General features: G+C 40.8%; 1 protein-coding gene across 2 annotated transcripts; it reads left to right on the top strand.

The window, feature by feature from the left end:
• The first annotated feature begins 19055 nt into the window (after window positions 1-19055).
• LOC136490000 (uncharacterized) lies at window positions 19056-26058 on the top strand. 2 transcript variants are annotated; one of them, XM_066486511.1, is made up of 15 exons: window positions 19056-19215; window positions 19325-19490; window positions 20375-20469; window positions 20721-20782; window positions 20931-21022; window positions 21097-21232; window positions 21354-21410; window positions 21731-21827; window positions 22519-22626; window positions 23199-23299; window positions 23397-23462; window positions 23544-23631; window positions 24214-24274; window positions 24359-24422; window positions 25694-26058. In XM_066486511.1, the coding sequence occupies exons 1-15, from the start codon at window positions 19125-19127 to the stop codon at window positions 25820-25822; spliced, it is 1413 nt and encodes a 470-aa protein (XP_066342608.1). In that variant the 5' UTR covers window positions 19056-19124; the 3' UTR covers window positions 25823-26058. The 2 variants fall into 2 exon arrangements, with proteins under 2 accessions (XP_066342608.1, XP_066342607.1); XM_066486510.1 differs by having other exon boundaries at window positions 21324-21410.
• Window positions 26059-26281: the final 223 nt, after the last annotated feature.

Genomic DNA, 26281 nt, shown 5'->3' with positions numbered 1-26281 from the left:
AATATAAACGATAAACGATTATTATGTGTGTACACTCCCATTCTTCTGTTAACCTGTGGAAATATCACGTGAATTACTTACCTACCGCAGTAAAAGACGAGAACACAATAACCATGGCCACGGCCATGAAAAATGCCAACGACACAACACTAGCAACCTTCTCGGCAAGCAGAGTAGTGTTAAACGCTCTGGAAACCTTTAAACTTTGTCAGTTAAGATTTCCCCTTCAAACAAGCTAGGCACTTAAATAAGGCTTATGCTAGATTCTATCACTAGTATAGATACATAAATGATTTTTACAAATGTTACTATCCTTGAGGTGGCACGTCCTTCAGGAGTTCATTTTATAGATATAGTTTTTATTTTTTATAGATATATCTGGTGGTGTAAAAGCTAGATGGCTACCCCGAGAGACAACATGGATGAAGAAATGATGAACATTATCAACACCGACACTCAATTTGCCGATGGTGACCAGCAGAATGTAGATGACGGGAGTCAATACCTGGCTCTTGAAGATAACCAAGAAAATATTGTGCAAGAAAATACTGGCGAGGTATATATATTTATATATATATATATATATATATATTTGAATATTATATATATATATATATTTGAATATCTATCATCTATTATGTGTACACAAGATATTAATTTATTCTTTTTTATACGTAGCCCTCTGGATCGACGACCACAACGGCGAAAAGCAAAAAAATTCGAGGCCCGAAAAAGCCATTGGAGGGGCGCTACATAATATCGGAATTCAATATCGAGACAGGCGAACCACTTGGTCCACATGCAAAGAAATCCGTGCAACACTGTGGGTGCCTTGTAAGGGACAGACTTCCGATCAGTGCCCATGAATGGAAGTAAAAGATCAACGAGCCTCATGTTAGTTTTATCTCTGATCTTGATAAGAATTTAATTTGGGATGATATCCTTCAACATTTCACGTTGCAAGCGGATGATTATGATGCTATCAACGATGATGAATTGAAGGAACTAGTTCGAAAGTGGGCTATGAAGAAGATGGCCACACAATTTTAGACTTGGAAGAAATCCCTATACACGAAATACGTCAAGAAGAACCTAACGCCCAATTTCAATACTAGTGACCCGCTCGCGAAGTTGAGGCCCTATTGGAATGATTTTGTACAGTACAAGACATTGGAAGAGGGTGAGGAACGGGTGAGAAGGAACCAAGACAATGCCCAACAGAAGGTATACCACCATGGCATGGGATCAGGTGGCTACGCGACTGCCATTCCCAAGTGGGAAAAAATGGAAGTGGACATTCTTGCAAAGGGTATCACACCAGAATCACTCAATTGGCCCAAACATGTGAAGAATTGGTTTTTCGCTCATGGAGGATGACTGGACCTAGAGACCGGGAAGATGGTTTATGGCCAAAAACTTGAAAGAGCAACACAAAGATTTTCTTATGCTCTACAAGCTAAAACTATTGGTGCGTTCAGGCCCAATAGAGAGAATGATGAACTAACGTATGCCCTTGGGACTGCTGAACACAGTGGCCAAACGAGAGGTTTAGGACGGAACATTTCTTGGGAGCATGGTTTCCCTGATGATAGAGATATCTACAGAAGCCGGTAGAGAAGGAAGGATGAGGATGCAACGCGGATCAACAGGTTGGTGGAATTGGTTCGTGAGTCACGGGAGGCGTTGCTTCAAGCATAGGAGCACGAAAAAGACATGCAAGCTAGAATGCAGGATGAAATCATAAAGCAAGTGTAAATAGCAATAAGTGCCCAAAGGCAGGCATCAGATCTAGGAATCAATATTAATATTAGCCCCCCTGATCAGTTGAAAAGCAGCTGCACTTAGAAATATTCTGTCTGGAAATTCATCGACATCGGCATTGACGTCTCGCGTTCTCCAAATTTCGTTAAGCAACTTGACTTGACCCCAAAATGGAAGTTTGAGCTAAGTTCATGGAGAAGAGCATGTAAAAAGATGGCACTAGTTTGACCTCGTTTTCACCATCAATTTGAATGTTTGCTTGTCGCTGTCAATACGCTGACACTAGCAGTTTGTGGCTTAATTACCCACTGTTGAAGAGCTCTAATGACCATGCGGCCTTAACAAAAGTTGGAGAGTAATCAGAGTTGAGCAAACTTCATTTTTGGCCCACTGTCTGATTTGGCTCGGAAGCAGCCCAAATCGGCTCCCCACCATGTCAACTCCGGCGCGTGCCACGTGCTCGACAGTTTGTCTTCGTGGACGCCATGCACCGGAGCGCGTCCCGCCATGGCCGACGCGCGTCCTACCTCGTGCCACGCGCTGCTGAATGCCCTACTCCTCCATAACCGAGCGCCAGAGCGAAGCCGCCATGGCCGCCATCGCCGAACTTCCTTACCGCCGCTGCTCCCTCTCCGACAGCCCCTCCAGCACCACCACCGAGCATTCCTATGGCTCCATGGCCGCCTCTCCAAGCCCTAGTCATAGCTGAGCCCCACCGCGCGCTCGCTGCCGCCATGCGCCCTCGCCACTGCTGGCAGTGCTGTCCTGGCACTGCTCAGCTGATGCACTGCTGCTGCCTGCTGGTTGGCCGACCAAGGCCAGGCGCGGCCACGGCTGGCCGCGGCCAAGCCCCAGCGCGTCCCCTCCTTGCCTCCGCCGGCCGTTGCCCCGCTGGCCGAGCCCTCCGTCTCCTCGGCTGGCTGCTGCTCCGTTGTTGTCTAATGGAGGAAGAAGAAGGACCTCGCGCGGCAATAAGGGAAAAGGCAGGGGGTTATGTGAAGAACTAGTGACTCTGATGAATAGTGTAGTAAGGATATATTTGTCGAGTTTAATTTGTGTAAATTCCAGGGACCTCGATGCAAGATTTTCTTTCCCTGATTTTTACAGATTTGAATGCTCCACTTTGAAAATTCATAGTAATTCATACAAAAATCGTAAAATAGAAAATGTGGACTTTTTGGAATCCTTGTGAAATTATCTATGCAGTAGATCTATAATGTGGCATGTTTTAGTTTAAATATTTTGCTATAAAAATAGATCTATGCAGCTAGGTTCCTGTTACTTGCCCTGTCTTGTGTTTTTCATAACTGCAGTTTTTATGCTCAAATAAATGTGAAATTTTTGTGAAGTGCTACTAAGGTGATTGTTGTTGTCTGGTAAAATTTCAGGAGTTTAGGATTTATAGTTTAAGAGTTATAAAAATAACAAATACCCTGTATTGCTTTGCTTCTACTCTGAACAGTTCTGCATGTTTGAATTAATTGGCTCAGTTAAGTTATGAATCATGACTTGGTGAAAATACATGAGTTGTGGTACTTTTCTTAAGCTTTCCAAAAAGTTAAATATCATGATTTTTTTGCTAAGTAGATCTTGAGTTATACTTGCTTAAATCTCTGTGGTTGTTTCTGCCCAAAACTAGAGAGGGTTTTCCTTTTTCTTATTGTGGGGCCTTCTTAGTAGTAGAATTAGCTTTAGGTGTTTACAACAAAGTTGTTTATAATTTTCTAAGCTTTCTAAAAAGTCTAGAACCACATTTATTGGACATGTATAACTCCATTTATAGCTGTTTAAAGTGGCATGTCAGTTTCTGTCTATGTTTTGGACAGAGATGCAATTATAGCATTAGTTGACCCTTCTAACTGTAAAATCATCTTAATATGAGAATAACAAAGTTGTAGATAATTCATGTATCTAGCTTCTGTTAAAATTTGGTGGTATTTGGCCTTGTGGTTTGTGAGTTATGCCTGTTTAAAGTTGGGTTTCAGAAATGGCTGCTTTCTATCAATTGTGGACCAGTTTCTGTAAATGGGTATAATTGACTTAGTTAACTTGAGAATCATGCTAAGAGGATTAAAGATGAATTGTAGAAAATTCCATAAGCTTTCCAGATTGTCTTGTTGCATATCTTTTGGATTAGTACAACTCCTGTTATGAGTAAATTACCTGCTGCTGTTTGTAGTCTTGACTCTATGATTGCCGTGAATAACTGGTTTGTCTTGAATGCTTATGTGATGCATCTTGTGTTACCATTCATCATATTCATACACATGCATCTTGCATCTCATCTAGGTGTGCTAGATGAACCACGTGAAGAACATGATATTGGAGCCGAACCCGAAGACGATGTATGGAGGATCTATCCCGAAGATAGAAGGACTAAGCAAGTGCTAGGACCGGAGATGTCACCAAGATGGTGCAAGCTAACTGAACTGACTTGTGTCGGATCCCAGGCAAGCCCCAGAGCATTCTAAGTCTCCTACTTTATAAAAGCAATTCTTTCTATATCTGAGTTATATATTGTTGCATTAAGTTGTAGGAGTTGATTGAAACCGTTGATGCATTTATTACTATCCTTGCCTACCTTATTACCTTATTACCCTGTTAGGTCGGGATCGAATAACTGCTTAGCCTTGCTTAGACCGGTAGCGATCGGTGATATCCGGTCACCTACATTATAGGTGGTTACTGGAAGAATTTAGCTATGGAAAGAATAATATCCTGGAATTAACCATATGTGATGGATACTTGGAGACCGGACGGAAAAAGTTGGAGGCAACCAGACAGGGTTCTAGGGTGCTGTTAGTTTCCGTCTGTGTCGATTAAGGACCGACCATTGCTCGTCCCTCTTGTCATGTTGAACACATGCCTTACATTTAGCTGGCCAAAGAAAGTACCATTCGACCGCGAAGCTGGGAGATTATTCGGGCCGAGTAGATTGCCCACAGCGCACTGTACCAGAGCAGGTGTGGTAGGACACGGGGGCGCGATGATAAGACCAAAGGGCAGTCGGTCGGCCCCCGGGTACATGTGGTTCCTGGCAAACTCGAGATTCCTGGATAGTTGACACGGTGACCGATACCTCACTTTAGCGGGTGAGTGAGGTTTGTGTAAGGAATAAATCACCAGCTGGTTAGGAATCGATTCGAATCGCCATCGCTCCTGGATAGTGAGCACTTGACTCGAGTTACGGCATCGTAGTAATTATTACGGAACAATGATGGTTATCTGGATGGTATGTGATATGCTAAATCTAAATTGGTAACTGGATGTTATTGGTTAATCAAGTGATTGCTATAGTATAGGTGCTTACCTAGATGGATAGGTTATAATAAAGATGATGCAAAGTACTTAAAATGGTTTATTCATGATAGCTTATGCTTTTCGCAAATGAGTCAGCTAGCCCACTAAAGAAAGCCTTGCATAATCCTTGGTGTCGCTTTATTTTGGTTTAAGACGGGTAAGTCTGGCTGAGTACATTTGAGTACTCAGGGTTTATCCCACCATGTTGCAGGTGAAGTTCTTGGCCTACGGAAGATGGTGGCTAACCGCCAGTGGGCTCGGTGATTCTATAGTTACTTCTCGTCTATATGCTTTTGTCGGATGATGTCACTTATGCTAGCAATATATTTGGAACTTATATTAATGTAATCATTTGAAAGTTATGTTGTTTTCACTAAGCGGTTTTGAAACCCAAACTGGTACTTTTTTTTGTGAACCCATTTGTAATATTATTTTCGCTGCAACCCTGTGTATGTGAGGTGTATTTGCTTAATCACGCGATCTTGGTTGTGATGTTGATTTACCGAGGTCTTTCGGGACACTCGGCGGACTATCGGGTTTATATGAGTGAAAGTATGGGTGTGTCAACATGTTAGCAGGGACAACCGTACTTGATCTTGTATAAATTGGGTGGTTCTGTCACAGCTGGTATCAGAGCGAGATTAAGCATAATACTGTCAGGTACAGAGTTTTAAAAGCCAAGTTTTGGTTTTAAAAAGTCTATTTTAACTAAAACTTTAGCTACAGGCAAATTTGTCAAAACTTATTAGCAAAACTATGCTAGCGACATCCTCCTTTATGCCTAGTTAAGGACTATTAGGTGGCTATCTAAGTACTAACTTTGAGGGATGTACTTTATTGCAATTTTTCTTTCGTCGTCCATATGGTGTGCTATTGTATGGATGTCATTCGCTTGAATGGTAATGTATGGATCAATTGCCTCTACACCCAGGTAAGTGTGAGTTATGAGAGCATGACCATCCAACTGTCGGTCTAGGGGAGAGTTAGCTGTGGTTACTGGAATATTTACATGTTACACCCATGTATATATGAAGGTACTTAATTGCGGGTATATTTATCGGGTAGCTATGGATATCGAAGTATATACATCTGGGGATGTATATATGGAGAGTATCTTAGTTTACTGCTTTCATTATGTGCTTATTTATCTCTTTATGGGGATGGGCTGCAATGAATTTGCTTGCAGCTATGCTAACCACGAATGCGTAGATGGAATATAGCTGACGACTAGCTATATATCGAGAGAGTACGTATTATGCCACCGACATAGAACATGATTGCCACCTTAGGCTGGCAATTTCGTGAGGACGAATAGGACGAGCATGCATCATGATTGTGCTTGTGCATAAATATGCTTCCCTTCCTTTGTTCTAAGTACTAAGTAACTTGTGATCGATGTATTGCACTATCTTCCTTGTGTGGAGTTAAACAAGAATGCCTTGTTCCATGTTGCTTGAATAGGAAGTGCTTGAGAAAAGTGTGTGCTTAGCCTTGCTAGAAATAATTGTGGTTACATGCTTCACCTACAATGTCCTCTAGTTTAGCCAAGTGGTGGGTATGTATGCTTGTTATCTAATTAGTGCCATAGTTATCACCCCTTTTGTCCTCGGTAAGCATACGAGTGTTGAAGAGCGCTATCCTAGAACCACGTCCAAGTTTTGGTAATCTCATGGTTGTCATTTTCAATTAAGTTCTCTCTTAGGAGCCTGAGCCTGTACATGTGGTTGCTAGCCCTTGAACGTTGCGCTACGAAGACCTTTATCCGTGTCTTTGCTTGACCTTCGACCCAAGCTTAGCCCCCTTCTTTGCTCGCATGTTTTGTGGTTGTCTCGCTCCTGTGTGGGAGGACCTTGCTCAAAAATCCTTGTTAGATCTCATTGCTCCTTCTTCTACTGGTGATCTGGTGCAACGCTAATCGCTATCTACCCTGCTTTGGAACCTTTTCCTCGCAGATCATGTCATTGCCTTATCAACTAAATCCTTAGTCAGTGCCTTGGCTCTGTCCCTTGAATCTTGTTTATTTTGTCTCCAACTCTCTCAAGTCTCTGGACATTTATCAGTCTTGATCTCATGTTGCTGCTCGACAAGACCAAATCGCATGTTAATCTTGACCTGGTAATCACTTTGGTGGACACGGGACATATATAGAAAGTAGGCAAGAAGTCCCCTGCTTAGTAGCGTTCGGCGATTAGGCTATGTTCTCTTGCGCTGTGCTTTGATCTTCGGATCACCTCCTTGTTGAATCCTAACCTTGTGACTACCTTTGTTTGCTATCCTCCCTTTGCATAGTGCTTGTTCTTATGAACCCATCTGTGCAACTTGAAAATTCACTTTGGGTGTGTGATCAGTAATGGTGTTATGAGTAGCAACTACGGTGCCACGACGGAACCTAGGGCCTCCTTGTGGCTGGCCGGCACATGGTTGTGCTGCTGGGTGCGCGCTGGTATCGAGGTTCCTAGTCATGATCCATTGCCGAACTGCACCGATGTGTTATTTTCACGTGAGCTCTTCCTTGGTTATCTCTCTTTATCATGTCAAGCGATCTATATGTCGAACTAGATGCAATAGGACTCCTTTGTGAAGTCGTCCAACGGTTAACCTTTGAAGAACAGGTCACTAACAGGAACATAAACAGACTGCAAGAGGGTAGACAAGTGACTCTACTCGATGTGACTGTCCCTATAATGACGTCGGTCATCTAGTGAGCAACTTATGTCATTTTCGTTGGATCAGAAAGGTGCACCACACTTAAGGTTAAACAAGTTATCAGTCAGATGATAAATGGACCAGGATATTATGTGCTATGATAGGTCACCTGATATATGAGTTCTTGTCCAAGTTCTCAATCTTTAGGTGCATAAGGATCACGTAGACGAACCGACCTTCTTTGGTGTGACCCCTTTCTGCTGACTTCAATGGCGACCATCTGTAGGCTTTGACCACAATTTTTATTATCAAGAGTGAAGATTTGGAACCTTTTTAGTGTTGAGGGACAACTGATTTGTTACCAGTAGGAAAGTTAGTCTTCAGTTAGGTAACGACTATTTGGTAACTATGAAGGCCAGATCTCATAGAACAATGTTGATCAAGGAAACAGCAAACCTAGCCCTGCAATGCAAGTGCTACTTCTTCTCCAAATGTGCTATCAAGTCAATTCCATCATGGACAATCACGTATATAGTACAAGACATTGTATCAGCTAGGTAGGAGCTAGCAAAAGCATGTCCCTAGTTTTAGTCAGCATCTTTGTGCCCCAAGGTGCCACTAACACATGTGTCTGGACTCTATTGGATGAAGTGCCGAAGGATATATAGGAATGGTTCCTTGTCAATGTATAAATGCCCTACATGTGGAATAATGTTTTGTGCCCTGTGAAAATAGCCCACAAGTCCAATGCTTATGCATCGTCAAGTTGGTGTCTAGATCAACAGCGGAAATTGTTACCTAAGAAGCATGGCAGGAAGACTATAGCCTCCATCCTCGGCTAGAGAAAAGCTGCTGCTACTATGAGAAAGATTAGAGAGTGCAAAACACACACCTCAACGTGTGAAGCAAAGAAAAGGAAGAACAAGAAATATGTCCAGCTTTTGTGACACAAAAATTGGTTATCTTCAAGCCAGCAATTAGTGACTCAAACGTGGTTGGAATGGCCTCAAATTTTGGTGACCTCATTCCTCACTTAGGACAGGTCGATGCCTCAAGTTTGTTGGAGTATTGGTTGAGTAAAACATCGGATTTGAGAGATATCTTGTCGGCTCGGTTTGCTGCCATTTTAGAACACAACAGTTTTGGTAGATGAATTGTTTGGATGGTCAAATGGTGTCCGTTTGAGTTGAATTTTGGTGAGTATTTAGAAGACTCATGGATCTGTATGCCTACCAAAATTCATGCATAATGGAGCTGTAGATTGTGAGTTATGAACAGCAAACAAAAGGGTATAGAATCTGCAATTTCTCTGTTGACTGTGATCATCCTTTACTTTAGAAAGTTGTGTTTGCAATTGATGTCAAGATTAGCAATGCAGTCAAGGTGTTCTAGAAGTCAAAATTGTGCCCTTGCAATTCGAAAGTAATTGGAAAGGTGTCTAACCATATATTTTTCTTGGATTATGGTTTTTGAGATATTGATTGGCCTAAGAATGGAAGCCTCGATGGCAAATATAGTTCAAGAAAGCTGGTTTTGCTACGATGCAAGTCAACCCAACTTGTTGTGCAACTGCACCATGAAGGCAAATTGTGCTCAACCTGCTTGGTAGTGAACTAGTCCCTAGTTTTGTGATTACTTGCAACTTGTGTTGTCCTCCAAGCCTCGCTAACATCCTTCTACGTCAATGGTTCTCCAATGTTGACATGCCTTTGGTACCTTATATGTGTTTTTACCCAAGAGGTTGCATCAGATTCCACCCAGAATCACTGTTGCAACTTGGATCCAAAGGCTCCCTAAGGAATGATCATCGAGAATGTTGAGCTGACAGAGTCAGCTACTACGTTTACCACTCACTCAGCAGACTCAGACCATACAATATTGTTATCAGAGAAAGCACTGCACACATGGAACATTATGTAGCTTTCCATCAGTTGACATCTAAGTGATTGCACCGCTACAACTAGTTTGGATTGGTTAACTAGCTCCTCAGACCCTCAAAGGATGTTTACCCTGTCTATGATCACATCCTTTACGAAAAGTTGTGCTCAAGCCACTTTTGTAGAGAACTGCTTTTCAAACCTTGGGAACAAATATAGCACCGTTGCAAGGAATATCCATCAACAGGCTGCGGTCTAGTGCAAAGTCCATATGGTCTGTGCTATATCCACTTGGGAAGTAGATGCTGCAAGTATTTAGTCTATGTTTGTATCGCTCTTCGTACATCGAGGACGAAGTACATAGGACATTGCTATCTTGGATTCCTCCCAAAGTAACAATACTTCATGAAGGCCAATGAAGGAAATTCTTCAGACAAAACTTACTACAAAGGACAAGTATCAGAAAGTGTCTTGACCAAATTAGCCTCTCTTATGCTTGAAGCTAGGTAGCCTAAAGCTATGGCTGATATTGGAAACTGGTAGCATGTCTCTCTTCCATAAAAGTCTTTCGTCCTGAATCTCGGGACGCGATTCTTTTAAGGGGGGAGGGCTGTAACACCCTAGGTGTTTGCCACCAGTTAAGCAATGGGTTTGAGCTCAAACATGACATATTAAGTGATAATGAAAATGTCAAGGTCAAACCTATGGAAATGAGCCCCAACCTAAACGTGGATATTGCACCCTTGCTTTACATATAGGCCCTTTTCAAGATATATGTTTGGCTAGTGTTATTGGAATATCTTCATGTGTCTCACATCAATACCCATCTATATTGATCCATGGAAAAGTTTCGTGAAGTTTGGAATCAAGAAGTCACATGAAATGACGAGTTATGTCCTTGCTTGAATTATTTTATAAAGTGAATGGAATTCTCGATCGTCAACCAAATCTTACAACCATGCTCAAATGACTCTAGATGAACTCTACAACAAAAGTCATGAAAGGTTCATGTTGGGCAAATGCCAAGAAAATGCTCCAATAGATCAAAAAGGATAATTTAAGCTTCATCGTGATCCTACATTGGTCAAAGTAGAACAGCAAGATCTATACCAGTTTTGAGGTTGGACATTAAATGAAAGTTGTAGTCCATATCATATAGAACAAACTTTGTTTTTGGACGAAGAGCTAGATCATCTTGGAAGTAAGTCAAATCGAGGTCACAAGATTGAATTTGCTGCTGATTTCAGCACTTAGAAATATTCTAAGTCTAGAAATTCATCGACATCGGCATTGACGTCTCGCGTTCTCCAAATTTTGTTAAGCAACTTGACTTGACCCCAAAATGGAAGTTGGAGCTAAGTTCATGGAGAAGAGCATGGAAAAAGATGGCACTAGTTTGACCTCGTTTTCACCATCAATTTGAATGTTTGCTTGTCGCTGTCAATACGCTGACACTAGCAGTTTGTGGCTTAATTACCTGCTGTTGAAGAGCTCTAATGACCATACGGCCTTAATAAAAGTTGGAGAGTAATCAGAGTTGAGCAAACTTAATTTTTGGCCCACTGTCTGATTCGGCCCGAAAGCGGCCCAAATCGGCTCCCCACCATGTCAACTCCGGCGCACGCCACGTGCTCGACAGTTTGTCTTCGTGGACGCCATGCATCGGAGCGCGTCCTGCCATGGCCGACGCGCGTCCTACCTCATGCCACGCGCTGCTAAACGCCATACTCCTCCATAACCAAGCGCCAGAGCTGCCCCATCCCTCACTCGTCCCTTCTCGCTCTCTCGCTCGCGCTCTGGCCGCACCAGAGCGAAGCCGCCATGGCCGCCGTCGCCGAACTTCCTTGCTGCCGCTGCTCCCTCTCCTGCAGCCCCTCCAGTGCCACCACCGAGCATTCCTATGGCTCCATGGCCGCCTCTCCAAGCCCTAGTCGTAGCCGAGCCCCACCACGCGCTCGCTACCGCCATGCGCCCTCGCCGCTGCCGGCAGTGTCGTCCTGGCACTGCTCAGCTGATGCGCTGCTGCTGCCTGCTGCTTGGCCGGCCAAGGCCAGGCGCAGCCATGGCTGGCCGCGGCCAAGCCCCAGCGCGTCCCCTCCTTGCCTCCGCCGGCCGTTGCCCCGCTGGCCGAGCCCTCCGTCTCCTCGGCTGGCTGCTGCTCCGTTGTTGTCTGATGGAGGAAGAAGAAGGACCTCGCGCGGCAATAAGGGAAAAGGCAGGGGGTTATGTGAAGAACTAGTGACTCTGATGAATAGTGCAGTAAGGATATATTTGTCGAGTTTAATTTGTGTAAATTCCAGGGACCTCGATGCAAGATTTCCTTTCCCTGATTTTTACAGATTTGAATGCTCCACTTTGAAAATTCATAGTAATTCGTACAAAAATCGTAAAATAGAAAATGAGGACTTTTTGGAATCCTTGTGAAATTGTCTATGCATTAGATCTATAATGTGACATGTTTTAGTTTAAATATTTTGCTGTAAAAATAGATCTATGCAGCTAGGTTCCTGTTACTTGCCCTGTCTTGTGTTTTTCATAACTGCAGTTTTTATGCTCAAATAAATGTGAAATTTTTGTGAAGTGCTACTAAGGTGATTGTTGTTGTCTGGTAAAAATTTCAGGAGTTTAGGATTTATAGTTTAAGAGTTATAAAAATAACAAATGCCCTGTATTGCTTTGCTTCTACTCTGAATAGTTCTGCATGTTTGAATTAATTGGCTCAGTTAAGTTATGAATCATGACTTGGTGAAAATACATGAGTTGTGGTACTTTTCTTAAGCTTTCCAAAAAGTTAAATATCATGATTTTTTTGCTAAGTAGATCTTGAGTTATACTTGCTTAAATCTATGTGGCTGTTTCTGCCCAAAACTAGAGAGGGTTTTCCTTGTTCTTATTGTGGGGCCTTCTTAGTAGTAGAATTAGCTTTAGGTGTTTACAACAAAGTTGTTTATAATTTTCTAAGCTTTCTAAAAAGTCTAGAACCACATTTATTGGACATGTATAACTCTATTTATAGCTGTTTAAAGTGGCATGTCAGTTTCTATCTATGTTTTGGACAGAGATGCAATTATTGCATTAGTTGACCCTTCTAACTATAAAATCATCTTAATATGAGAATAACAAAGTTGTATATAATTCAAGTATCTAGCTTCTGTTAAAATTTGGTGGTATTTGGCCTTGTGGTTTGTGAGTTATGCCTGTTTAAAGTTGGGTTTCAGAAATGGCTGCTTTCTGTCAATTGTGGACCAGTTTCTGTAAATGGGTATAATTGACTTAGTTAACTTGAGAATCATGCTAAGAGGATTAAAGATGAATTGTAGAAAATTCCATAAGCTTTCCAGATTGTCTTGTTGCATATCTTTTGGATTAGTACAACTCCTGTTATGAGTAAAATTAGTTGCTGCTGTTTGCAGCCTTGACTCTATGATTGCCGTGAATAACTGGTTTGTCTTGAATGCTTATGTGATGCATCTTGTGTTACCATTCATCACATTCATACACATGCATCTTGCATCTCATCTAGGTGTGCTAGATGAACCACGTGAAGAACATGATGTTGGAGCCGAACCCAAAGACGATGTATGGAGGATCTATCCCGAAGATGGAAGGACTAAGCAAGTGCTAGGACCGGAGATGTCACCAAGACGGTGCAAGCTAACTGAACTGACTTGTGTCGGATCCCAGGCAAGCCCCGGAGCATTCTAAGTCTCATACTTTATAAAAGCAATTCTTTCTATATATGAGTTATATATTGTTGCATTAAGTTGTAGGAGTTGATTGAAACCGTTGATGCATTTATTACTATCCTTACCTACCTTATTACCTTATTACCCTGTTAGGTCGGGATCGAATAACTGCTTAGCCTTGCTTAGACCGGTAGCGATCGGTGATATCCGGTCACCTACATTATAGGTGATTACTGGAAGAATTTAGCTATGGAAAGAATGATATCCTGGAATTAACCATGTGTGATGGATAATTGGAGACCGGACGGAAAAAGTTGGAGGCAACCAGACTGGGTTCTAGGGTGCTATTAGTTTCCGTCTGTGTCGATTAAGGACCGACCGTTGCTCGTCCCTCTTGTCATGTTGAACGCATGCCTTACATTTAGCTGGCCAAAGAAAGTACCATTTGACCGCGAAGCTGGGAGATTATTCGGGCCGAGTAGATTGCCCGCAGCGCACTGTACCGGAGCAGGTGTGGTAGGACACGGGGGCGCAATGATAAGACCAAAGGGCAGTCGGTCGGCCCCCAGGTACATGTGGTTCCTAGCAAACTCAAGATTCCTGGATAGTTGACACGGTGACCGATACCTCACTTTAGCGGGTGAGTGAGGTTTGTGTAAGGAATAAATCACCAGTTGGTTTGGAATCGATTCAAATCGCCATCGCTCCTGGATAGTGAGCACTTGACTCGAGTTACGGCATCGTAGTAATTATTATGGAACAATGATGGTTATCTGGATGATATGCGATATGCTAAATCTAAATTGGTAACTGGATGTTATTGGTTAATCAAGTGATTGCTATAGTACAGGTGCTTACCTAGATGGATAGGTTATAATAAAGATGATGCAAAGTACTTAAAAGGGTTTATTCATGATAGCTTATGCTTTTCGCAAACGAGTCAGCTAGCCCACTAAAGAAAGCCTTGCATAATCCTTGGTGTCGCTTTATTTTGGTTTAAGACGGGTAAGTCTGGCTGAGTACATTCGAGTACTCAGGGTTTATCCCACCATGTTGCAGGTGAAGTTCTTGGCCTACGGAAGATGGTGGCTAACCACCGGTGGGCTCGGTGATTCTATAGTTACTTCTCGTCTATATGCTTTTGTGTGATGATGTCACTTATGCTAGCAATATATTTGGAACTTATATTAATGTAATCATTTGAAAGTTATGTTGTTTTCACTAAGCGGTTTTGAAACCCAAACTGGTACTTTTATTTATGAACCCATTTGTAATATTATTTTTGCTGCAACCCTATTTATGTGAGGTGTATTTGCTTAATCACGCGATCTTGGTTGTGATGTTGATTTACCGAGGTCTTTCGGGACACTCGGCGGACTACCGGGTTTATATGAGTGAAAGTATGGGTGTGTCAACGTGTTAGCGGGGACAACCGTACTTGATCTTGTATAAATTGGGCGGTTCTGTCACACTAATTATTCTTTTTTGTAATCACACAGCAGGGCATCTGCCAACCTAAGTCCAATTATTCAATCTCCATATCATCATAGTGCTCCGGGCAATGATTATGCAACGCCGCCACCGTCGCCACCTCCAAGGAGGTCTCCAACGCCTCTAAGGAGGTCTCCACCGCCGCCACCTCCAAGGAGGTCTGCAACGCCTCCAAAGAGGTCTCCAACAGCTCCTAAGAGGTCCGCCCCACAAACAAAGCCATTGGCCCACCAGTCGGCAAAGAAGAAAGCCTCCTCTAATCCAGTTATTCCCCAAAAACTGTCTTACGAGAAAAGTGAAAAGGAATTAAAGGATGCAGTACAAAAAGATGTGAAAAGTTTCTTCAAAAAAGTAAGAAAGCAATGAGAAGCGAGGGAGAACCCGGAGAAACCGTACTTCTACCTAGCTCCAGATCTTCTAAGAAAGAAGGTGGACCAGAAAAAGCGGGAATCTCAAAAGACCCGACCAAAATCGGACTACGACCGCTCTCTCACCAAGTCATTTGAGACGGCGCAGAAAAAGACTAGAGCAGGAAAAGGTGTTGCACAACTCGGACAACAATCGCAACAATCAGTCCTCCCCTCTTATCATTCGTAATAAATATGGTTCAAACTTAGGTTTACTGGACGTCGATTTTGAGGACCTGGTTCGGTTTTACGAGGATACTGGTTTGGACCTTGCCCAAGTGCTCGCTGAAGGACCATCTGCTCCGAAAGTGGATCCTTGGAAGAAATTTGAACATGGAAAGAGTCTATACAACCCTGAGGCCTTAGGTGAACTGGGTACACAAATGTATCTGCTAAATAAGTGGTACATGACGGCGTGTGAACGGGAAGAGGCCTTTGTTTCTGTCAGAGTTAAAAACCAACATTACTTCCGTGGCGATGACGTTATATATGTCGAGTTTTTAGAATTACACGAACTTTGTCACCTGGACTCTCTCGACAAAAGTCTCATTAGCTGCTATTGTCTATAAGTGTGATTATTTTCTACTATTAAAGTGTATATATATAAAGCTACATGTATATATATAAATTATATATCCTCACACTATATTTTTATATATGCAGATATGAGATGACAGAACTCAGAAAGAGAAAGGATAATGATATTGGTTTCGTTGATCCAAATGTCGTATTCAAACACCCTAATCCACCGCCTCAATGGAAAGCTGAACTCGAGAAAAATCTCATGAGGTTCTTAGTGAACCAACAAAACAAGGACATACTCTTCTCCTACAACTTTAAGTGAGTGTTAAATAATTAATGTCGATCATATGGACATTTGTTCAATTATTTGCTTACTAGCTAAGCTATCTCCCATATATATATATATATATATATATATATATATATATATATATATATATATATATATATATATATATATATATATATATATATATATATATGTTGACTCTAGTTAATGTCGATCATATTTGTGTATAAAAACATTTGCAGCAATCACTGGATATTGATGGTCATCGATATGACCAATAATCGGTTGAGCATCTTAGACTCGTTAAGAAAAGAGCAAACAGAGTACCAAGACATGATAGATATTATCCAAGGGTAATTTGGTCTATCTAGCAACTATATATACCCCTTAACTGCAACAATTATTAAATGCCAAATTAATTTTTTATTTTATTGGGCGCAGTGTTTGGAAAAGTTTCATTGAGGAACACCACATGAAACATTACAAAGCGCCACTGGATGTAATCGCACACAAAGTAAGTACTAGCTACATTTATATATATATATATATATATATATATATATATATATATATAATTCAATTAACACCATGCATGCTTTTAATTTACCGGATCTTTTTCTCGTAAAAGTGGGTTCTGAGGCAAAAATAGGAGAACAACTACTGCGGATACTATATTTGCGAGTTCATCATGGCGTACTAAAAAAGAACTCCTAAAGAGAACCTCAAAGTACGTTATATAAATATATTCATATATTTACAATTTCTTTTATTGCTCATATATATAAGTAATCACGTGACCAACACACATATATATATATATATTAATACTTTTCCTTTAACTTTTATTGAAGACTCTATGATTGAAGGAAAAAGTCATACGACGTGATCAACTGAAAGCAATTCAAGAAACCATAGCAGAATTTCTTAATGACCAGGTCCTCAACCCCACCGGTGAGTTCTACAATGACGTCAACGAAATATGGAAGCCAAACCAGATGGAGTGAATTTGTTATCCCAATGATATGATAGAATATACAATACAAGCTTTATTTGTAATATATATATATATATATACATATTATATGTACATAAAATAACGTACAATATATGTATATGCATGTAATATATACGTTAGTTTTATACTTTAGTTTGTACAAAATGTTCGAACATTATAAACGTGTAGAATACGTATATTATTAACAACGTAGAATGCGTATTCGAAAACCAAAACGAATCATCAATTGAAAATAAAAACAAAAAAAAGAAAAAAGAAAACCTTTAGTCCCGGTTGGTAATACCAACCGGAACAAAGGGCCGCCCCACGTGGCTAGACCGGGAGGCCTCTTTAGTCCCGGGCGAGAAACCGGGACTAAAGGGGGCTCTTTAGTCCCGGATTGATGCTCCCAGTTGAAAAACCGGGACTGAAGGGATTTCCCAACCGAAAGTAAAGCCCGTTGTGCTAGTGTTATAATCATGCACCCACCACATTAATTATTTGCATAATTTTTTTTAAGAAGGACCCAGTTATAGCGCGACAGGTCGTGTACAGGGATAACGCGCGGCCCTAACCCCACGCGCCCGCGTACTCAACTTCGAGACACCACTGCATGCGCCCGCATACTCACTTCGACATGCAAGCATAAACAGCCATACGGTCCTGACGGTCACGCAAATAAAAAAAGTAAATATTTTCTTTGGATTGCTATAATTTTTTAATGGTATATCCATTTTCAATTCCGTCTACACCAGTGTGTTCTACGTGACTAGACGAACAAAACTAGACTCCACTCGCATATGTTTCAAAAAAATTTATTTTCGTAGCAATTTATGTGTAGCACTACCCTAAAATTGCTACTCTATAATACTAAAGTTGATACGTAGCAATTTATGTGTAGTACTACCCTACCGGTGTGTTCTACGTAACGAGACAAACAAAACTAGACTCCACTTGCATATATTTCGAAATTTTTTATTTTCGTAGCAATTTATGTATAATACTACCCTAAAGTTGCTACTCTGTAATACTAAAGTTGCTACGTAGCTATTTATGTGTAGTACTACCCTAAAGTTGCTACTCTAGAAATATACTAAAGTTGTTACATTATATGCGCAAGCTCGGGAGCAAAATATCAAAAAGACTTACTATCATGTAATACTAAAGTTGCTACCATGTAATACTACAGTTGTACAACCTAAGAGGCAAATTATTAAAATACACATAAAATAAACTGCCAACTGAGGGCCAAGTTATTATACAACCCAATCTGCGACCCTTAATCCTAATACTTGTTGCGATCCCTAATCCTAACCCAATTTGCCATGTATGTGTATGTGCTTTTCTTTTGTGGCAACTTATGCGAACAATGGCTACTTTTTTTTGACAACTTATACATTATAGGTGAGGCAACTGATATGTAGGATTTCGGAAGGCATTCCCTAAAAGGGTGACTGAAACTAATAAACATAAAAAAAAACTTGACTGAAAATTGAAAAAACACTAAAAAAAACTTAAAACTAAAAATAAAAAACATTGAAAAAACTCAAGTAACTAAAACTAAAAGAAACAATGAAAAAAACAGAAAAAAAGAAACTCAAACCTCAAAAAAAGAAAAAAGAAAAAATTGCCGCAAAAGAAAGAAAACAGGAAAAAAAAAGTAGCGCATGGCGTGGCCAATCCGTGGAAGGACACTCGCTCCCCGATGGCGCGTACCAGGCCGGAGGGTCGCTCGCTCCCCAGGAAGCGCGACCCCGCGCACAATAAACTTTCCGTTTTAAGAAGGGAAATCGGACAAGCAAAGCAAATCCGACTTAAATTTCGTCCGGCCCGTGTTCATCCATCCGTCTTTCATCATGGACTGGGCTTATATATAGTGCTAAAATGGGACAGGCTTCAAAAGCTGAGCAGCCCATTAACACCCATAGACACTTTACCGCCCCAGACCGTTACAACGGTCGGCCCATTCATTCACTCACGGGCCCCTGAAAATGGATGGCAACCGCGACGTCCCAAGCGGGGCCCCACGGCGCCGCAACAAAACCGCAAAACCCAACTCCCGAAGCAAGAGAAAGGGAGGGAGCCCATTCTTCCCCCCTACGCGGCCGTGCACACACGCCGCTCCTCGCCTGTCGCCTCCCCCCCTGCACCATGGACGCCGGCGAGTGCTCCACCTCCACCAAACCCCCGCAGCCCTCGGCCGCCTCCACCCCGCCGTCCCCCTCCGTGTGGGCCAGGCTAGGTAGGGCAGCCGCCCCCTCCCCTCCTCGGTTCTCGACGGGTTCCTTCATCTGCACGGCTTCTTGATTCTTTTTTCCTCTGTGTGGTTGTCCCATTCCTTTCCTTGGCAGTGCCCGCCGATTCCGCGTGCCCGGTGGTGGAGGTGGCCGAGGACGACTCCGTGGTCTGCTCCCTCGTCGCGCCGGCCTGCGGCGGCGGGGAGGGGGAGGAGGTCGCGTGGTGCGAGATCAAGCGCAATGCCGGGGACGCGTCGTCCGCCACGATTCGGAACCTCAGGTGCTCGGATTTGCGTCGATGCCTTTTTCGTGTTCTTGCGGATTCTCTGACTCTGGTGCCGTGTCGTGTAAGACTCCGCTTGCTGTTTCACTGCGTGTCAGAAAAGGGCAACTGATTGCGACGTCTTTTTTGAGAAAAAACTGACGGGGACTTTGTGTGAGCTCTGTTCATCACCTCATCAGTTGTTACAAGAGTTTGTGGTGTGTTCCGCTGATGTTGTATGACCATATCCGCGGGTATTACAACTTAATTGGTTGTCACGGCTCCAATGTTGGAATGGATGTCTTACCTTTACCTTTAGTGCTTGCCTGCATACCTCGAATGTTCTCCGGTGTGGTCCCTTCGAAGCAGTACAATGGTAGTGACCTTTTTGTCGACTTGAAGGTGCCCACAACTTTTAGTATCCTCGATTTGTTCCAGATTGGGTTTATCTGTTTTCCTAGATTGCTGTGGTCTAAAAGTTCTTGAGAATGCTCATTATTTGGACAGAGTCAGGCAAGTTGCAGTTTTGGTGCAGCGGGATTCACCTCCATTTCATATAAATCATAGATGCCAATTTGTAACAGTTTGTCTATGCATTTGGCTTGTCTAGTTGTGTAAAATCAAGAATGGAAATGCATATTGCAAACTCACATGGACTTGGGGACCAGCCTGTTAATTCTTGGCACTCTCTTTAAGTTATTTGAAGACTGGAAAATATATGTCTTACCAAAAGAAAAAGTGTTTTTATCTTTATGTAATCTCTTGGTTCACGAAATTAACTGTTTTTCTCTTTGTTGTGCCTCATAATTTTGTTGTAAGCTATTTTTTCTATTATTTGTTTTTGTTGAATTCCTGCTGATGTTTTACATGCTTCTCATGTCTTCCCTGTTCCATTGATAAAGCTCGGATGCAATTATTGTTGATGGAATAATTGTCAAACAAGAATGTGTAGACATCAAACCAGGCAGTGAGATTGTCTCTGGACCCCAGAAAGAAGGTATGCTTATTTTCAGGACCTTGACAGCAACTCTTTATCCTGAAAAAGAATGTACTACCCTTGTGTCTTTGGGAAGCCTTGAACTGCTTTCACTTGTTATGCATATTCATATATCAATGATATTAACAGTATAAAGGTGTTTTCTTGGTACGGTGAACAATTTCAAAATTCTTTTTTTTTTGCGCCTCTCTAATTCTTAACATGTGAAATGAATGTCTGTAACACATTCATGTGCTTCATTATTTTTCCAGGGCATTTAATATATACCTTTGAAATTACAGAGGAAGAGGATCATGAAAAAAAGAATGTCAAGGTATTATTCTGGAAATTAGTAGTCATGTACAAAGATCATCTTCGCATACTATTTTTCCCTGGGCATGTGTGTGTTGTATTCACGTAGCTCTCCTACAGCCATGTTGGAGAAAAAAAAATACTAACTTCTAGCTGAATAATGGTGTCAGATTGTTCTAGATATCGAGAATGCAAAATGCAGCATATGCCTGAATTTGTGGCATGATGTTGTTACTGTTGCTCCATGCCTGCACAACTTCTGGTAAATTTGTTAGTATTACTTGCTTCTGTTGGCTTCTCTGAAAGTCTTGGATCTGATCCTTCATTTTTTTTAAGCAATGGATGTTTCTCAGAGTGGTTAAGAAGGTCTTCATCTAATTCACGTGATAAAAGCCAGAGCGCTGCATGCCCACAATGTAGGACAGCAGTTCAATCAGTTGGAAGGAATCACTTCCTGCATAATATTGAAGAGGCATGATATCGCTGCTAATGACTTTGTTCATTAATATGTTCCTAAAACTACTATGAACTGCTAAATTTATTTGTTTCTATGCCTTTTGTAGGCTATATTGCAATCTTTTTCCTCACTACAGAGGTCTGATGAGGAGATTGCATTGTTAGAGTCGTATGCTTCAGTTAAATCGAATATTGTGAGTGAAGCAGTTGTAAATTAATATTTTTCTTTGAGTAAGTTCATATAAGAAAAGACCTGCAGGGTGCAAGCTTTACTTTCATTCCATGCATGCATATTTTCATCATAATCTTCTGAAGTTAGCCAGTCACAGAAAAATTTCTTACGGAACCAAAGTTACCAATTTGTGACAATTGTTAGGTACTCAGGTGCTCAACATACCGAATTTATGGATGTTTGATACTATAGTATTCTGTTCTGCAACTATATATTTCTGTTATTTATATCTTCTGGCCCCAATATACTTAATTTTGTCTGATGTGTTGTTTGATGGCTTAGGTTTTGGGTAAACAGAAAAATCAATCAAGGAAACGACGTTTTTCACGTTCTACTAGTGATGAGATCAACATTCCGGATTTACCATGTCCTCAGTGCCGTAAGTGCGGAAATTCCACTATGAATATTGTAGTTCAGTTAAATAAGACTTAATATCCAGTGATATTGAATTCTGTTGGTGATCTGTAATAAGAATATTGTTCTAGTCAGTGAGCTGTACGTCAAGACTATGTCATGATTTTTTTTTATCATAGGCTTATGGAACCTCTTTAACCCATGAATCATATATTTGTTCTTTATATGTATTAGTTTAATGAAAAATGGGTTGAAGAGCTGGTTGGTAACTTGGCACAAGTTTTTTAGAAGTTAATTTTTTTTATTATAAAAAAATTCACAATGAATTGTGTGATGATTCAATCATGCTATGCTTTACATGAGTTGAAGTTAACTACCACACTGATGTGGTACTTTAGGTAGCTTTTGTGTTCTACAAAAGTAGGGAAACTAGTTGGTAACTTGGCACAAGACTTTTAGAGGTTATAAATATTTCACAATGTTCGAGTTGTGTTGTGATGCAATCATGCTATGTTTCACATGAGTTTATAATTAGTTAACTATTCTTGCACTGACGTGGTGATTGAGGTAGCTTTTATCTCTTCATAAAAACAGGGAAAAATGTACCTTCTGATCTCATAGTATTGTAATGTCACTGGTTGAGAATTAGATTTAGCCTTGTCTAAATGCTTCCAAAGCCTTGTTTTTTATGCACCTGAATGACAAGAATATTGCAGGTAATGAATTTGGTGGCTTTAGATGCAGTCCAGGAGCTGTGCACTCGCAATGCAATGGATGTGGAGGAATGATGCCAGCCAGATCTAACATAAGTATACCACAAAAATGTGAGTGCCTATTCTGATAATACATTTCTTCTCTAGTAGATTGCAATAAGTTATAACCCCAAAGTTTTTCATTTAATGGATTGTATAACCCTGAAAAGGCCTTTCTTGCATGGGCCTTGACCCTTGCATCCTAATCCGTTTAACAAGGAAGTGGTGCCATGATTAGGAAATGGAATTTAATGCTTTGTATTGTTCTTGGCTGTACTTATTTTTTGCCTTTTATTATTCTTGACCTGATGAATATGCTTGACATAGGTTGGCTAACTAAATTTATTTTTGTTTCATAAAGCTGCACAAATGGTATGAGGAACATTTCCATTTGCCCCTCAGAAATTTTGAACTTAGCTATCTTTATGGGAAATTTGATTGCACCTTTTCCCAGCCGAAGTTTGATGATACTGTTCATGCATGAATAGTATGAGAAATATTCTCATTTGCCCCTCAGAAATTTCTGAGTTGGCAACCACCACTGGAAGTTCAATTGCATGTTTTCCCTACCAAACTCTATGATAATATTTATGTGCCTTGAATTCTAACTTTGCTGGTGCCAAACTAACCAATTGTATTCACAGGCTTGGGGTGTGATAAAGCGTTTTGTGGGGCTTATTGGTGTTCACAACGTGTGAATTCAAGTCATTGCAATCTAATCTGCAACCAGGATACTTTCAAGAGCGTAAGCTACTCATTGATATTTGTTAAGACGCATTATACTTTTGATCATCATACACAGTGCTGGGCGATGTTCTGAATGCAAATGTCTAATATTGCAGATCTCTCAGCGACATATCTCTGCACTTCCTGACACAGTTCATGGGGGCAATCCATATGAAAAAGATGTAGGAATATTCCAGCATTATCATATCCCTGGCCTGTATTGTAGTTTCAAATATTATGGTTTCTTCTCTTTTGTTTTCTAGATTACAGAAAGATGCATACAGCAATCAGGCAAAACATTACAAGCTGTAATCTCAGAGTGGATATCAAAATTTGACAACATGGAAATTGGTATGCAACCTTCAGACTTAATTTTACTTTTGATGTGCATGTGATGGACTAATAAGAGTGAAAGAATATGTATTATAAACATTAACTGTTCCTTGACATGAACCACATGACAAAAGAATATTCCTTTGTAATTTGCTTGCTCTGCTCAGAACAGGAACTGGATTTCTTTTTCATTGACTGAACTGTTAATATTTGTGATCTCCAGCTCCCAACATTACGTAATGTTCTCATTTTTTGGCGTTTTCTGATTAAACGTCAACAAAAAAAAAAATCATAAAACTAGTATCTATTGACTGTATATGATTCATCCCTTCATGGGTTGTTGCATCAGATTTTTTTTTAGTTTTGCGTAACTTTAAGGTTTATAACTTTATACGCATGTAACTGTTCACTTGTTCAGTTTCATTATTCAAGTTCTGCTGTGTTAACTTGTTCAGTTAATTTTATTCACATTATGAAAATGAAACTCTTGTAAGTATTTGGCACAAGGTTTACTTACTGGGCTTTACTTGTACATCCTGTGTCTTATTACAGATGCCTGAGCTTTTGCACTGACATGGTGTTCTTGTTTTGATTATGTAGATCGCTCAAGGTTGCAATTGAATAATGTGAATGCAATTACTTCCAGGACATATATTTGCAAGTAATAACTTTTTCTCAGTTCAGAAGATTGTTGTCTACTAAATTATGTTGTATTGACTCATTTTATGAATTCAAATGAATGCAGCCATTGCTACAGCAAGTTCATTGATTTCCTGCTCTACTGGTTCCGCGCATCAATGCCCCGAAATGTATGTATACTGAACATACTTATGTTAATTACCTCGGTAGTCTTGCAACAGATGTTTATATGTTAATTGATTTGTTACTAGACCTGTTCATATTCTGGGGTTGGGCCTTAAAAGGTGTGCCACTGGAATGGCAAAACCAAATCCTCCTGACATGGGCTGAGCCTAAATATTATCTTTAAATGAAATATATGCACAAAAGTATATGAAAAACACTACCGTTTTCCCTGTCAGAACTCAGAAACCTATGAATAGGTCTGGCGGACGTACCTAATTTCTGCAAATGGCTACTATATATTAAGTCAAGGCAAGGTCCATGTCGGTTCATTGCACAACTGGTAGTTTGTTGTCATTAGTGTAGGCTTCCTGCTTCCCAAGTTCAGTGTAAGTTTGGCCTCCCTAAGAGCTTTGGATACTGTTAATACTTACATCGTAGGCAACTGTTTAATGCATATACCAAGAAAAAAACAAGAATGCCTACCAAATCACATGAAAACAAATTTTCAATAGCCCCAAAAATGAAACAGTGATCATTCATGTGATTTGCAATCTATTTTATGACAACTATTCCATGGATACTAATAGAGTTGATTCTCTGATTTTTCATGTCATTTCTAATGTGTTTCTTTTGATCTGCACATGAAGTAGTATCATGTTCCATGCATAAATGCCCTTAGTTGGGTTACACATTAGTATATGGGGGATCTGGATCGGGTGGTTAGTTGAGCAACAAATTTCAGAAACATAACTGGGTTTTTAAACTATTTTTCTTACATTCCTGTGCTCCTAGAGATTATTGTTAAATTTTGTGTTTAAATGCTTGAGCTGTCAAACTCAACATGGTTCTGAATTATCCACGGATTGATACTGAGTTAAGAGTTTGGTTTAACTTAACAGTTGTACATATCGATGTATGAGTTTCTTTCATGTTAAATCCTTGACTATTTGAGCTGGCCAAGAAAAGGCCAGTCTGCCTAACTATTATTGCTTTCAAATACCCTGAGTATAATAACAAATGTTTCTTATAAGAAACAAGATGCTGAAGACTTTGTGCTCGTTATTTATATAAGTAGGTCCCAGTCTCCTCCATGAAAAAATAAAGTTAGCTTTCATTTTAAGCCGAATCTTATCTTGAGCATACAATAGACACATCAAGCACAAACATAAATATATAAACATCCTGATGAAGCGCCACAGCACTGCCTCATTTATTTATTTGATTTGATCCCATTGGTCCGCTAGCTAATGGCAATTGTGATGTTCTGTTGTTGCAGCTTCTTCCGCCTGACGCCGCCGACAGGGAGAGCTGCTGGTACGGTTTCATGTGCCGCACCCAGCACCATCGGCCTGACCACGCCAAGAAGCTCAACCACGTCTGTCGCCCGACGAGAGGCAACCCCTAGTTCCGGCAGCCCATCTCCCCCGGGCGATTTTCCAAAGAATGTACAGTGATTCTGTAGCGTAGAAGTAGAACTACATGGCTGAGCCTAAACACATGTAACTATGTCACGTGAGTCTAATTCTCTCAATAGGGCATGTTCACTTGAATTTATCAGCTGGCTTATCAGCTAGAATGTACAATATTTTTCTCTTACAACAAAACAGCTTCAGCCGGCTTTAATACTAGCCGAACAGGCCATTGTCATTAACCATTACCATCCATTGTGTGTGATGTTGAGCGTTCAAAATGGTTAGGAAATGTGTCAGCGTCCATGTTGAAAGTTGAAACCCTTTTGACTTGATCCTGGCTAGACCTGACAAGGAAATTACTTATATTGCTGCTGCTGGTGCTGCCGGAACCGCCGCTCTGTCGGTAGGTCGGGGGGATCGTTGAAGTGAATTGAATGGATCCCAGGGGTTCA

This window comes from Miscanthus floridulus, chromosome 10 (assembly GCF_019320115.1).
Source record: "Miscanthus floridulus cultivar M001 chromosome 10, ASM1932011v1, whole genome shotgun sequence".
NCBI lineage: Eukaryota > Viridiplantae > Streptophyta > Magnoliopsida > Poales > Poaceae > Miscanthus > Miscanthus floridulus.
This window is presented reverse-complemented; position numbering and strand designations above follow the sequence as displayed.

What these genes read in the sequence shown, in the direction of transcription:
- LOC136490000 (XM_066486510.1), top strand. Translation starts at nt 19,125, where the DNA reads ATGGACGCCGGCGAGTGCTCCACCTCCACCAAACCCCCGCAGCCCTCG. An exon ending in GCAATCCATATGAAAAAGAT is followed by an intron (nt 23,463 to 23,543) that starts GTAGGAATATTC and finishes TTTGTTTTCTAG; the next exon opens with ATTACAGAAAGATGCATACA. An exon ending in GCGCATCAATGCCCCGAAAT is followed by an intron (nt 24,423 to 25,693) that starts GTATGTATACTG and finishes CTGTTGTTGCAG; the next exon opens with CTTCTTCCGCCTGACGCCGC.